Source organism: Mustela nivalis (genome assembly GCF_964662115.1).
Source record: "Mustela nivalis genome assembly, chromosome: 3".
NCBI classification, from domain to species: Eukaryota; Metazoa; Chordata; class Mammalia; order Carnivora; family Mustelidae; genus Mustela; species Mustela nivalis.
This window is the reverse complement of record NC_139022.1, coordinates 96,402,620-96,415,403: the sequence shown is the minus strand read 5'-3', so window position 1 is coordinate 96,415,403 and position 12,784 is coordinate 96,402,620. Positions and strand designations below refer to the sequence as shown.

Sequence of the window (12,784 nt, the reverse complement as noted above, 5' to 3'; positions counted from 1 at the left end):
AGGGGCTAGGATAGTACTTGGCATATCATAAAAGCTCATTAGAATATGGTGAATAAAATATCATATATCACTTTAAGAAAAAGTCCACTTTGAAATAATTTTTAAAAAATAATTCCATGCCCAACGTGAGGCTCAAACTCACAGTCCAAAGATCAAGAGTTGCATGCCCTACCAACTGAGCCAGCCAGATGCCCCAATATTTTGAAATTATTTACAGTCACAAAGAAGTTAGAAAAACAGTACAAAGAGTGGAGTACACTCCACTCAGGTTCCCCAATGTTGATATCTTATATAACCATAGTACAATCATCAAAACTTGCATTACTTCTATTTATTTATTTATTTATTTTGAAGAAGATTTTATTTATTTATTTTGAGAGAGTGAGCAAGCATGAGAGGCGGAAGGTCAGAGGGAGAAGCAGAACCCACTCCCCCACCCCCCACACTGAGCAGGGAGCTAGCTGCAAGACTAGATCCTGGGAATCCAAGATCATGACCTGAGCTGAAGGCAGTCACTCAACCAACTAAGCCACCCAGGTGCCTGTATTACTTTAGAATCAGGAAAAATGTTAATGAAAAGTTATAGGGATAATTCTTTCAACTTTTCTGTAGGTTTAAAATGTTTAAAATAGGGGCGCCTGGGTGGCTCAGTGGGTTAAGCCGCTGCCTTCGGCTCAGGTCATGATCTCAGGGTCCTGGGATCGAGTCCCGCATCGGGCTCTCTGCTCAGCAGGGAGTCTGCTTCCCTCTCTCTCTCTCTGCCTGCCTCTCAGTCTACTTGTGATTTCTCTCTGTCAAATAAATAAATAAAATCTTTAAAAAAATGTATAAAATAAAGTGGGGGAGAAATGATGGAGGGAGTAATCAAAGTGTTAAGTACTGTACAAAAGAAGCAGCAACTTGTACAAAAATCAACTTACTGTGTTAATTTAGTGTGTTATCTTCAAACCAATTAACCATTTTTTAAGAGGATAGAATGATTAACTGTGTGATGTGTTACTGCTAAGTCAAATGACATGAGAACTGATCCATGAAATGACCACTGGTGACTGTGATGTGAGTGCTTTCAGTGGAGTAGTAACGTCAAAGGCCTGTCTGAATTGGGTTCAAGAGAAAAAGTGGATATGGTGAGAATAAATAATCCTTGCAAAGAGTTTTTTGTAAAAAGGAGCCAAAGAAATGGAGTGGTAGCTAACAAGTTAAGTATAAATACTTCAGGAAGCATTAAAAAAGCATAACAAATATAAAAATCACCCATAACCCCACAATGAGTAATCATTAATAACACTTTCCCAACCTCATTCTTTTGGGCAGGAAACATGAGATTCCATTGTATGTTCACCAGAATTGCTAAGATTTTAAAATCTGACAATACCAAGCACTAGGAGGAGGTAGAGTAATGGAAACTCTTACACACTAAAGTGGGAATGTAAACTAGTTTAACTCTTATTGAAAAGAGTTTTGCATTATCTAGTTAAGTTGAATATTCACATACATATATCCTAGAAAAGTTCTTACACATGTATGCTAAGACACACATACAATATTTATAAGAACATTAATTGTAAGATCTTCACATTGGAGACAACCCAAATGTCTAACTAGAGTAGAATGTAAATATACATAAACTTCAGATAGTCATAGAATAAAATAGCAGAAAGCATGGGAAAGAAATACTGTCATATACAACTTGGATGGAAATTACACTACTGAACAAAAATTCTAAAATAATATATATAGAATGATCTCATTTACATGAAGCGCACAAAAAGGTAAAACTGAATTCAGTCTTTAGGGATACAGAGACAATAAATAAATTAAAGTAGGGAAACAGTCACACAAACATCTGGAGAGTGGTAAACCTGTAGGGAGGAAGGAGGATGTGTTTGGTAAAGGACATATGAGGAACTTCTGGGGTGCTGCTTTTTCTATACCTTGGTGTTGGCTGCATAGGTGTTGGTTTTACAATTATTTAAAAAAATTGTCCATATGGGGTGCCTGGGTGGCTTACTCAGTCAGCTCAGGTTATGATCTCAGGGTCCTGGGACTGAGCCCTGGTTCTTGCTCCTTGCTCAGCAGCAAGGCTACTTCTTCCTCTATCTCTGCCCCACCCCATGCTTGTGGTCTCTCTCAAATAAATAAAATCTTTAAAAAAAATAAAAATGTACATTCATGCTATACAGTCTTTTGTACATACATCACGTGATAAAAGACTTTAAAAATATAACTTGAATTAACCCATTCTTTCAAAATTTAGTAAGGAGATGAAAAGGGACCAAAAAAATCTTGTGTATCATACAGAAGTTTACTGGTTATCTTTTGGCAAACTATTAATAAAGATGTGTCAAACTCAAACACAAGTTACCTACTTTTCTATGAAAAGAAAACTGTTTAAAATATGTTAACTCCTCCTGCAATGGCAAGCCGCTATCAAAAGTATGCTATATAGGTACACAGCATGCATTAAAAACCTAAAAGCCTCCACATACTTAACTAGGCTCCACACTGGGCGGGGCTTGAACTCATTATCTGAGATTGAGACTCAAGATGAAATCAAGAGTCAGACACTGAAAGACTGAGTCACCCAGGTACCCCAAGAAAGTAGCTGTTTTTTAAAAATTCACACTGAGTAGAGAATATTCTGATATTGGATGTTTAGAAATGTTTCCACTGGGGTGCCTGGGTGGCTCAATCGTTAAGCGTCTGCCTTTGGCTCAGGTCATGATCCCACAGTCCTAGGATGGAGCCCCACATTAAGCTCCACACAGAATAGAGCCCTGCATCAGGCTCTCTGCTTGGCGGGAAACCTGTTTCTCCCTCTCCCACTCCGCCTGCATGTGTTCCCTCTCCCGCTCTGTCTTTCTTTGTCAAATAAATAAAATCTTTAAAAAAAGAGAGAAATGTTTCCATTGTACATATTATTGCTGAAAATGATGTTTGTCACCAATAAAAACTTCTATCTGCAATTTTACATACATGGATGAAACTTTCTAACATGTAAAAACTTCCGAAGTTGTAAATGGCCTTTGAATGAATCTGTTATTAAACATAAAAATAGTCAAAATAACAACTGTAATAATGAGGCAAATGACAGCACTAGTATCTTGGTATTTATTCCATGTAATACAAACATCAATCAGTATTTTCACTATCTCTAGGTTGATATAAAATAAAAGCACCACCATCAGTGCATCCTATCTTCCACCTAGAAAAAGCAGATCCAAACGGGACATGATGAGTGACCTCAAAAAAGGAAGATTAGGAATGTGGGAAAAATTTCTAAGATAGTATAGTTCTCCAGCAACTCTTCCTTTTAACCGCCCTATGAAAATGTCAAAATAAATCACAATTTGTCCCAATAAACTTAAGTGCAATAAGTTAAGAATATCATTAACAATATTTTGAAATAAAGGGTATGTCTTAATTATAAATAAAGGGTAGGCTTCAGCCTGAAATATCATGCCAATTACTACCCTCCTTCTTACACAAATCCACCAAAAGAATTTCTGGAAAAGAGGGGTGCCTGGGTGGCTCAGATGGTTAAGCGTCTGCCCTCGGCTCAGGCCCTGATTGCAGGGTCCTGGGATCGAGCCCCACATCTGACTCCTTGCTGAGCAGGGAGCCTGCTTCTCCCTCTCCCACTCCCCCTGCTTGTGTTCCGTCTCTCACTGTCTCTCTCTCTGTCAAATAAATTAAAAATCTTAAAAAAAAAAAAAAGAATTTCTGGAAAAGAAAGAAAATTTCCCGTTTTGTAACCCTAAATATTTTCCATTTTAAAAAAAAAAATGAAGAAGAAGAAGAAAAGTGCCAGGTCAGCATTTTAACTAAAATTTCCTTTCCTTTTAACTTCATGCCCCTGATGCAGGCCTAAAGTCCTCTGGCAAGGTCATCCAAGGATTTTAACTGCTATAAACTCTAGGGATAGAGACTGAAGCCAGAATGATATACAAGGGGAAAGTACCAGGTTTCAAGGAGAAGTAAAAAGTTTTATAGTAAAAATTGTGCTTCAGAATCACTGAAATGCCCCCCAAATATATATTGTAAGCATTTTCTCATATTAAGAATTCATTTTTTTTGGCTATTATAAAAGTTTATTTAACAAAAAAAGCTCAATATGAAAATGCACACGATCTGATTTTTATATCGTAGTAAAACAGGTACTATGGAGAGGGGACATGTGGAAGCAATTGATTCTTCTGATGAACATATCCATTGTTTATACTCGTTCTAAGGCTTCTAACATGATGATACTATTTCCTCGTATTACCACCATTCCAATATTGTTCTGTTGCCCACTAGTTGCCATCTCCACATATTCATCTATCACAAGATTCATAAATGGATTGAACCCCCGCAATATTCCTTGAATATGTCTGCCACCATTTAATTTCAATGATAATTTCTTGTCCATAAATTTTTTCAACTCGGGTGGGTGAGCTTTGCCCATGGTGTCTACTCAGCGAGCTCAAAGATGCCTCCAAATGGCAAGAATTCCTTTTTTAAAAAGATTTTATTTATTCATTTTTAGAGAGAGGGAGAGAGTGAGGGGAGGGACAGAGGGGGAGGGAAAGGGATAGGCATACTCTGTGCTGAGCTCAGAGCCTGATGCAGGGTTTGATCTCACGATCCTGAGATCATGACCTGAGTTCAGGGGAAGCCTAGAGACTGTTTTATTGTCCAAAGGACCATTTTGATTGGAACAATTATTATGAGAACAGTTTTATTAGAAGCAGTTGTGGGAGTAGAGTGAAATTAAGGTGAGTAGGCTTTACTTTCTAGCTTTTCCAGAAACAAGGCAAAAGGTATCCCTAGGAGTCACAGAGTCACAGTGGTAGGAACCATATATCTGAGTCCCTAAAACTCATTTTTAAAGATTAAGGATGTTAGATTATGTCAGGATAGGACAAATCCAGTCTATGGCACGTTTTATTGGATCATGGCCAAGTCCATGTAATTTTGTATTCTATGGCTATTCTCACCGCAAAATGGTGAAGTTTAATTCATAGGACCACAAAGCCTAAAATATTTACTATCTGACCCTTTACAGAAAAAACTTTGCTAACTCCTGCCAGACATTGAAAATCTCCTTAGTGACTCAGAAGTGGAGATAGGGACTTTTATTCCCCTTCCTGGTGGGCAGAGGGGATAAGCAGGAAGGAAGCCTCATGCCTTTGTCACATCTATGTCAGGGAGCATCTGAATAGGTCTTTCCTTTAGAAATGCTTGTAACCAAGTGTTAGTAAACTTCAACCAGTTTAATCCTTTAGAAGATCTACACATATTTGTAAGACTATGTATTACAAATAAAACAAAATTCAAAGGAAAGAACTTCAACTTCAGTCCAAAAAAACTACCACAACAAATATCCTTACTCAGAGCAGTGCCTGCACAGAAAGCCCCCAAAACACCTAGCCATCAGGACTACAAATGGCTAGATTGTATTTCTGGTTGGGCTCAGCCAGACCCTACAGCATAGTTACTCACAGGAAGATAATTCCACAGGATTCTTGGTAATGCTAGCTCAGGATGTGATAAATCAGTATTTTTCCTAGTGAAAAATGAGTACTGAGTTAAAAAAAATAAAATCAAAATATTTATAACTATTCATCATAGTGCTCCCTTTTTCTCAGCGTGTGTCTATCTCCTTCCCTGGAGGTAAGGGCTGTGTTTGAGCACTTCTTGCACACTACAAATGCTTAGTGAATGTTTGCTGACAAAAGTAAAAATATAAGAAAAAAGGATAGGAGGCGGCAAGTGGAGAGGGAGTGAAAGAGGCAGAGAGAGGAGGCAGACAGGGAGATAGCTAGGGAGTAACAGGGAGAAGTAAAGAATTACACTGAATGAGCAGTACCTTAAATTGTATCTACTATGTGACCTCACAAAAAAAAATCATAGAAAAGAGGGACAAGATGAAATGTACCAAAATATTTCAACAATGTTTACCTCTATGTGATGGAATTTATTTCCTTTGCTTCTGTTGTCAGAAACTTCCTTATACCCACCTACTAAAAAAGCTCCACCAAGTAGAGAAAAAAACATGATTTGTAACATTCCACAGAAGCACAGGTGATTTAAATAATGCTTTTAAGAAAATGAGTTTTTATTTTGCATATACTACTTTTACCCTAAATTATAAGACTACTATATTTTCTTTTTTGTTTTTAAGATTTTATTTATTTGAGAGAGAGAGAACGAATGCACACAAGCAAGGGAGGGGCAGAGGGAGAAGCAGAGTCCCCACAAAGTAGAAAGCCCAATGTAGGGCTCAATCCCAGGACCCTGGGACCATGACCTAAGCAGAAGGTAGATGCTTAACTGACTAAACCACCCAGGTGTTCCTGAATGCTGTATTTTCTGAATAACTTGGTTCTCATTATAGAAGTAGTAGACCATCTATACTGAAGATAATATGTAAGTTATAGAGGAAAATGAAAATAATCCATTAGAAAAGAATCATTTCAGATTTTGATGCATTACCAAATGCACACAGACGCACACATATGCATGTAAGCATCTAGGGTTCCACTGTGGAAAAGTAACATAGGGATGGAAACGGGGAGAAGAATGAGAAAAGTAGACAGAAGAGGGAAGAGAATAGAAGAAAAATAAGGAAGAGATGGAGGGTATAGAAGTAGCGCTGCATCAGCAAGTGGACCATCCTTGTCACTGATATATTGTCAAGACCCTTGTCCCATCTACTTAACATGGATGGCACATTCTCAAAATATAATTTATGCAGCTCTGTAAATCAGCATCCCTGGGAAAACTACTTTTCTATCTCTTGTTATACATCTCCATAATCCCTAACTATGGAACTACCAAGCTTCAGTAACCGCTTCCAATTATTACTATTGGGCCCAGATCTACCCTTACAAATTAATAAACTCCTCACTTTGCTTTGTTATTCCTTCTCTCTCCCAGGACCACAAGTATCCAAAAGAGTCAATTCAGGCTGCTATTCAGGGGTAGTATTATTGCCAAACGAAACAGAAAGAGGCCATCTGACATTACGTGCAGACTAGTAGAGATTCTAAAAAAACGAGGGGCCATGACACAGTGTGTTTGAAGGTACCAGGAATGCTGCTTATTTTCAATATCTACCTCTGTCCCACTGACTTACCAGAGTTCTTGCAATGTTGTCACTTACCAAAACAAAACAAAAACCCCTAACTTTTAGGTCAGGCTTTTACATTTCTAGGATTCTCCATATTAAAATGCAAATAGCTATGGAAAGGTAATAGACTAGGTCTCTGACACATAAGACTGTTTTCCATCAAAACACCAAATAGACAACAGATCCCACAAGAATAGGACAGATAAGAACTATGTTGAGTGAAATAAGTCAAGCAGAGAGAGCCAATTATCATAAGGTTTTACTTATTTGTGGAGCATAACAAATAACATGAAGAACATGGGGAGATGGAGAGGAGAAAAGAGTTGAGGGAAATTGGAAGGGGAGGTGAACCATGAGAGACTATGGACACTGAAAAACAACCTGAGGGTTTTGAAGGGGCGGGGGTGTGAGGTTGGGGGAACCAGGTGGTGGGTATTGGGGAGGGCACATATTACATGGAGCACTGGGTGTGGTACAAAAACAATGAACAATGTTACGCTTTAAAGAAATTAAAAAACAAAACAAAACAAAAACAGTTGATGAGAAAAAAAAAAAAAAAGAACTAGTGAAAAAGGGGGGACAAAAAGTATGATTTACCAAGCACTGCCTAAGAGGAAACTGCTGGGTCAATTATTGCCCTGGTGGAACACTAGGATACAAAAGGAGCATGAAAGCCCTATACCCTAGGAAAAATGAAAAAGGAAATGTTGATAGAAGAAAACTGAAAAAGGGGAGCTCAAAAACAAAATAACCACTTCATAATCTGGTTTTAGACTGGCTGGAATGCTCAACTCTCAAGGGGCATAATCCCATAGCAGCATCACAGTATGAAGCAATTCTGAATACCAGCTATATCTTTGGTTACCAGAAAGTCTGGGAAAAGCAGGAAGACAATATCTTGGACCAGTGATTGCCAATGGAATCTATCACATACAACACAGGAGATTTCTAAACCTTTCTGTCCCTCCATGCACATTCCTAACTCCACCCCAAGCAGGTGAAAAACTGAGAGGGAGAAGAGGTGTGTAGAGAGAAGTATACACATATGCTTTGCAGAAGTTCCTCAAAAGATCCAAATGGTTATGACATGTATTCCTACTCTACAGTGACAAGCTTCATCCTCCATGAGTCTAATTAGACCCCATTTCCACCAATGTCATAAGCAGATCCAGCACACTATCAGCTCAAAGGAGTTCTTAAAATTGTTACATTTGAACTGATAGATATTTTGATTGCCACCTAGTGGAAGAGAGAAAATTAATCACAAGCTAAACTGAGGAAAAGCAAATTAAAATATCAAATGTTGTTCTCTATTCTCTGATGGCCAAACACAGTTTCCCCAAGTGTGGTTACATGTGAGATGATTTTTAGGTAGCACAAAGACCAACGCTATTTTAACTACTTGATATTTATCATAATGCATATTAGAATAATGATGAAACTCATCATTTCATAAACCTATGAAGATGCAGCTAAAAGCCTAATTTTAAGAAGTAAACAGATTTTAAAATATATCTACATAATAATACTACACAAGTAATATTATAATGGGATATCACCAAAGCTTTATGGTAACTCCAAAATGATCAGTGTTAGAAATAGTTGTCTAAGCTGGTTCTTCTTCTTCTTCTTTTTTAAGATTATTTATTTATTTATTTGACAGAGAGAGAGAGAGAGAGATCACAAGTAGGCAGAGAGCCAGGCAGAGAGAGAGAGGGAAGCAGGCTCCCTGCTGAGCAGAGAGCCCGATGCGGGACTCGATCCCAGGACTCGGAGATCATGACCTGGGCCAAAGGCAGAGGCTTAACCTACTGAGCCACCCAGGAGCCCCTAAGCTGGTTCTTCTAATGCAAAATAACTTCCCTCACTGTGTCTGAGGGTTTTTTAATGCATATAAAGTGAAGTAACCCATATTTTAATAGAACTAATAATGTTTTTGGGTACTTCTTTTTTTTTTCATCAAATAATAGTTCCTGTTTTCTTAAGCAGAAATTATTTCACAAGCAAATTAGCATTCAATACTGCAAAGTGTCTATAAATATTTGCCTTCTTTTTTTTTTTTTTTTTTTTTTTATAAGATTTTATTTATTTGACAGACAGAGAGAGATAGATCACAAGCAGGCAGAGAGGCAGGGGGAAGCAGGCTCCCCAATGAGCAGAGAGCCCGATGTGGGGCTTGATCTCAGGACCCTGAGATCATGACCTGAGCCGAGGGCAGAGGCTTAACCCACTGAGCCACCCAGGCACCCCAATATTTGCCTTCCTTAAAACATGCTTACCCAGGTAGTGATCTCATGATTGTCAACAGTTGATCCCTTCTCATTTTGACAAGTTTCATTATAGAAAATATATTTCCATTTAATCTACCTGGTTAAACAGATTCTCAGGGAACTGTCCAAACTCCTGCCAATTGGAATGCACTTTAATGACCTATATTCTATTGTCACAGTGGTCAATTATTTATCATAGAATTTAGATGTTTCAAGAAAATCCTGAGTATTCAATCAGCATTCATAAGTTTTTGTATTCACTTGATGTTGGAATACACAAGTGAAAATTTTAAGATTCATTTCATTATCTTCTGTGGTGGCCACTATGTAAATGACAACGATACATTTCTTTATGACAAATTTCACATTGCCATCTCTAGCTTCAATCCTCCTTTATCTCTTGGATTGGAGCCTACTGCCTCTGTTAACAAGATTAAGATTCTGTGGCCAAGGAACTCTTAGGGTAGTTGAATCATTGGGTATTTACCCAACAGCATCTGTACTCAAGCACTGTTTCTCTCTGAGGAGGCAACCACTCTTAAAATTTACTACTTATTCTTCCAGAATCATTTATACATATTGTAGCATACACAGTTTTAGAATTTATTTTTACCCAAATGATGGTACACTACACTGTTCTGGACTTTTTCTGATTTAACAAAACAAGTTGAAGATTTGTTTCTTTTTGATATGTAATAAAGCCACTTCCTTTGTTTTAAAGGGTGAAAAATATTCCATTATATCAATGTGCCAAAATTTATTTATCTAGTCCTCTAAGAAAAGACATTCTGGTTGTTTTAAATCTTAGACTATTTAAAAAAAAATACTGCATTAAATAACCTTGTACATATATTATTTGATATTGTGAGTTAATGCTTAGAAATAAAACTGCTGGGCCATACAAACTTTGGAATTGACTGCTGGCACTTTTGGGAGTTGAGGGAGACATTAAATTTATGGACTAAAATTTAAAGAGCATTAAGACTGTATTTTAGAGTCCTTCCACTGACTGCAAAATATGCCTTTTCATTATATGTCATATTTTACCAATTCTTATATGTTTTTAAAATATGGACATATCTCATAATCCAGAACATCTCTTAATCACTATCAGCCAGGTGGTTGTCATAAATGTAATTATTCCTGGTGGTATGACAGTTAATTGTAAATGACTGGTATATTGTAAATTATAGGTAAATTATAAATAACTGGTCATTTCAGTCATCAAACCATTTAAGGACCATTTGAGAAGAAATATGAACCATATTATTGTCAGAAAACCTGTGACACCTTCTGGTAAGATCAGGAAAGTGCAAGCATCCAAATTAAAGAAAGTGCCAGTGATTTGAAAGAAAATTCTCTTAACAAGTACTACATTATTACATTCTTAATGATACAAAGGACAACAGGGGGAAGCAAAAGACAATTTTGATGGCACCAAGTTAGAAAACTGATTGCAAAGGATCATGTTCTAAATGTGAAGTATCAGTAAGTAATATCTTAACTGAAATATTTTGTTTTCATTTTTATAATTGCATAAGAGATATATGATAAAATACCAAATAAGCTCAAGGGTTCTTTGAGTAAATTAAAAAAAAAAATCTCTAAGTCCTAAGAGATTACTTCATAGGTGTACTGGTAGCAGTTTATCTTTGTGTTAAATTACAAAAAGAAAGAACAGTTCAACTCACAGTCAGTCAGCTTCTCATATATGGAAAAATACTCTAAATCTTATTTTGAAGTTTCTCTCATGTAGATTTTGCACACTGTTAGGCTACTCTTACTTTTTCTTTTCTCCCATTACACCTTATTACTGGAATACTACTTATTTTTGTTTATTTTATGGATAGCCACTTTACTGAATTCTCTATTTATAATTTCTTAGTGGATTCTTTCAGGTTTTCTAGGTATGCAATGAAATAAATTTTAAACTCAAATTATCTTAAACTATTCGCTGGAATTTAAGCACTGTGAAGGTTAGGATTATGTATTAATTCTACTGTTTTATCCCCCGTACCTAGTATATTACCTTGCAGAAAGCAGGTAATCAATATATATTTGTTAAATGAATTATATAAATGCATCTTACTTTGTAAAATTTAATCCAACCCCTTCTACAACACAAATGGTGAGCTTAAATATAAAAGATTAAAGTGTATTCATATTTTTTCCCTTCCACATACAAACATATAGATGCTGTTAAGTAACTGGATATTTTATATTCAAAGCTATATGTATTTGGCTACATAGTTCTAGTCTAATAATTAAAAACTCTAGTTATGAAATAAATGTTTTATTTTAATCACTTACCTTTTGGATCTTAGATCTGATGAATCAAACTGGATATTCATAGGTCCAGGATTTATTATTTCATGATTGACCTCTGGGATGAGAAGATGCCTAGAATCACTATCCATATCTGCCACTTTTCTTAGCCTCTAAACACTGATGAAGTCAGTCCTATATAAATAAGAAAGGATAAAAACTATAAAACTTAATTAAAATTATTTTATTACTAACAAGTAATACATTTGCATGCATAAGATATTGGAAAAATATAGGAGTTTGCTAATGATATCTTAATGAGGTATATGCCTGAAATCTTTTATCAGAAATTAGCTAAACTGAATTGGAGTTACTGTTTATTTTTCAGCTTTCTAAAAAATAAGTGGGCCAATTGCCCCAATCTGTTTCTAGTAATAAAACAGATTAGACTATTGGGGCGCCTAGTGGCTCAGTGAGTTAAAGCCTCTGCCTTCGGCTCAGGTCATGATCCCAGGGTGCTGGCATCGAGCCCCGCATCGGGCTCTCTGCTCAGCCAGAAGCCTGCTTCCTCCTCTCTCTCTGCCTGCCTCTCTGCCTGCTTGTGATCTCTGTCTGTCAAATAAATAAATAAAATCTTAAAAAAAAAAAAAACAGATTAGGCTATTTGGACCCATTTTCCTGTAGAAACAACTATAAAAATATTGGGTAAAATACAGAAAACATCTTTTGAAAAGCATCAAAAAGAATGATGGTAATCAGGCGATTAGTAGGTACAGTTAAGGAACCTAGTGAGGTAAACAGCTCGAGAAACTGCTTCTGCCCACAGAGTATTTGCTGTACCAGGAGAAAATGGGACTGAGGTTTTCAAGGCCTTGTGAAGTACTAGGAAAATAGCAGATAAAACCTGGGATTCACCCAAAGTAAGGAATGATGTAATAAGAAATCATGCCCTTTCCCTTCTCCCAGTAACAGAGTAGAGAGTACAAAGATCTTTACCATTGCACTGGGGATTAACAAGCAGTAGAAGTGACTCACTCCCTCACAAGGGAACTACAAACAAGATTTCTTGACCATGCCCATAGGCAGCGTGTGTGTGCACACATGTGCTTGCAGGCATGCATCTGTGGAGGAGGAA

At 36.8% G+C, this 12,784-nt stretch overlaps 1 protein-coding gene and 1 pseudogene across 8 annotated transcripts in view; both read right to left on the bottom strand.

Moving 5' to 3' along the window:
* SLC38A9 (solute carrier family 38 member 9) overlaps window positions 1-12,784 on the bottom strand; it is an 82,275-nt gene that overhangs the window by 55,684 nt on the left and 13,807 nt on the right. For 3 of the 7 annotated variants that reach the window (XM_082725999.1, XM_082725998.1, XM_082726003.1), the window contains one exon: window positions 11,695-11,844. The exons of 1 other annotated variant lie outside the window; for it this stretch is intronic. In XM_082725999.1, the coding sequence (XP_082582125.1) occupies window positions 11,695-11,801 (107 nt within the window). In that variant the 5' untranslated portion in view covers window positions 11,802-11,844. 3 more of the 7 variants (XM_082726000.1, XM_082726004.1, XM_082726001.1) reach the window with 3 other exon arrangements.
* LOC309860897 (small nuclear ribonucleoprotein G pseudogene) lies at window positions 4,081-4,447 on the bottom strand (annotated as a pseudogene). Its single transcript has one exon. The product of its transcript is annotated as a small nuclear ribonucleoprotein G pseudogene (transcript).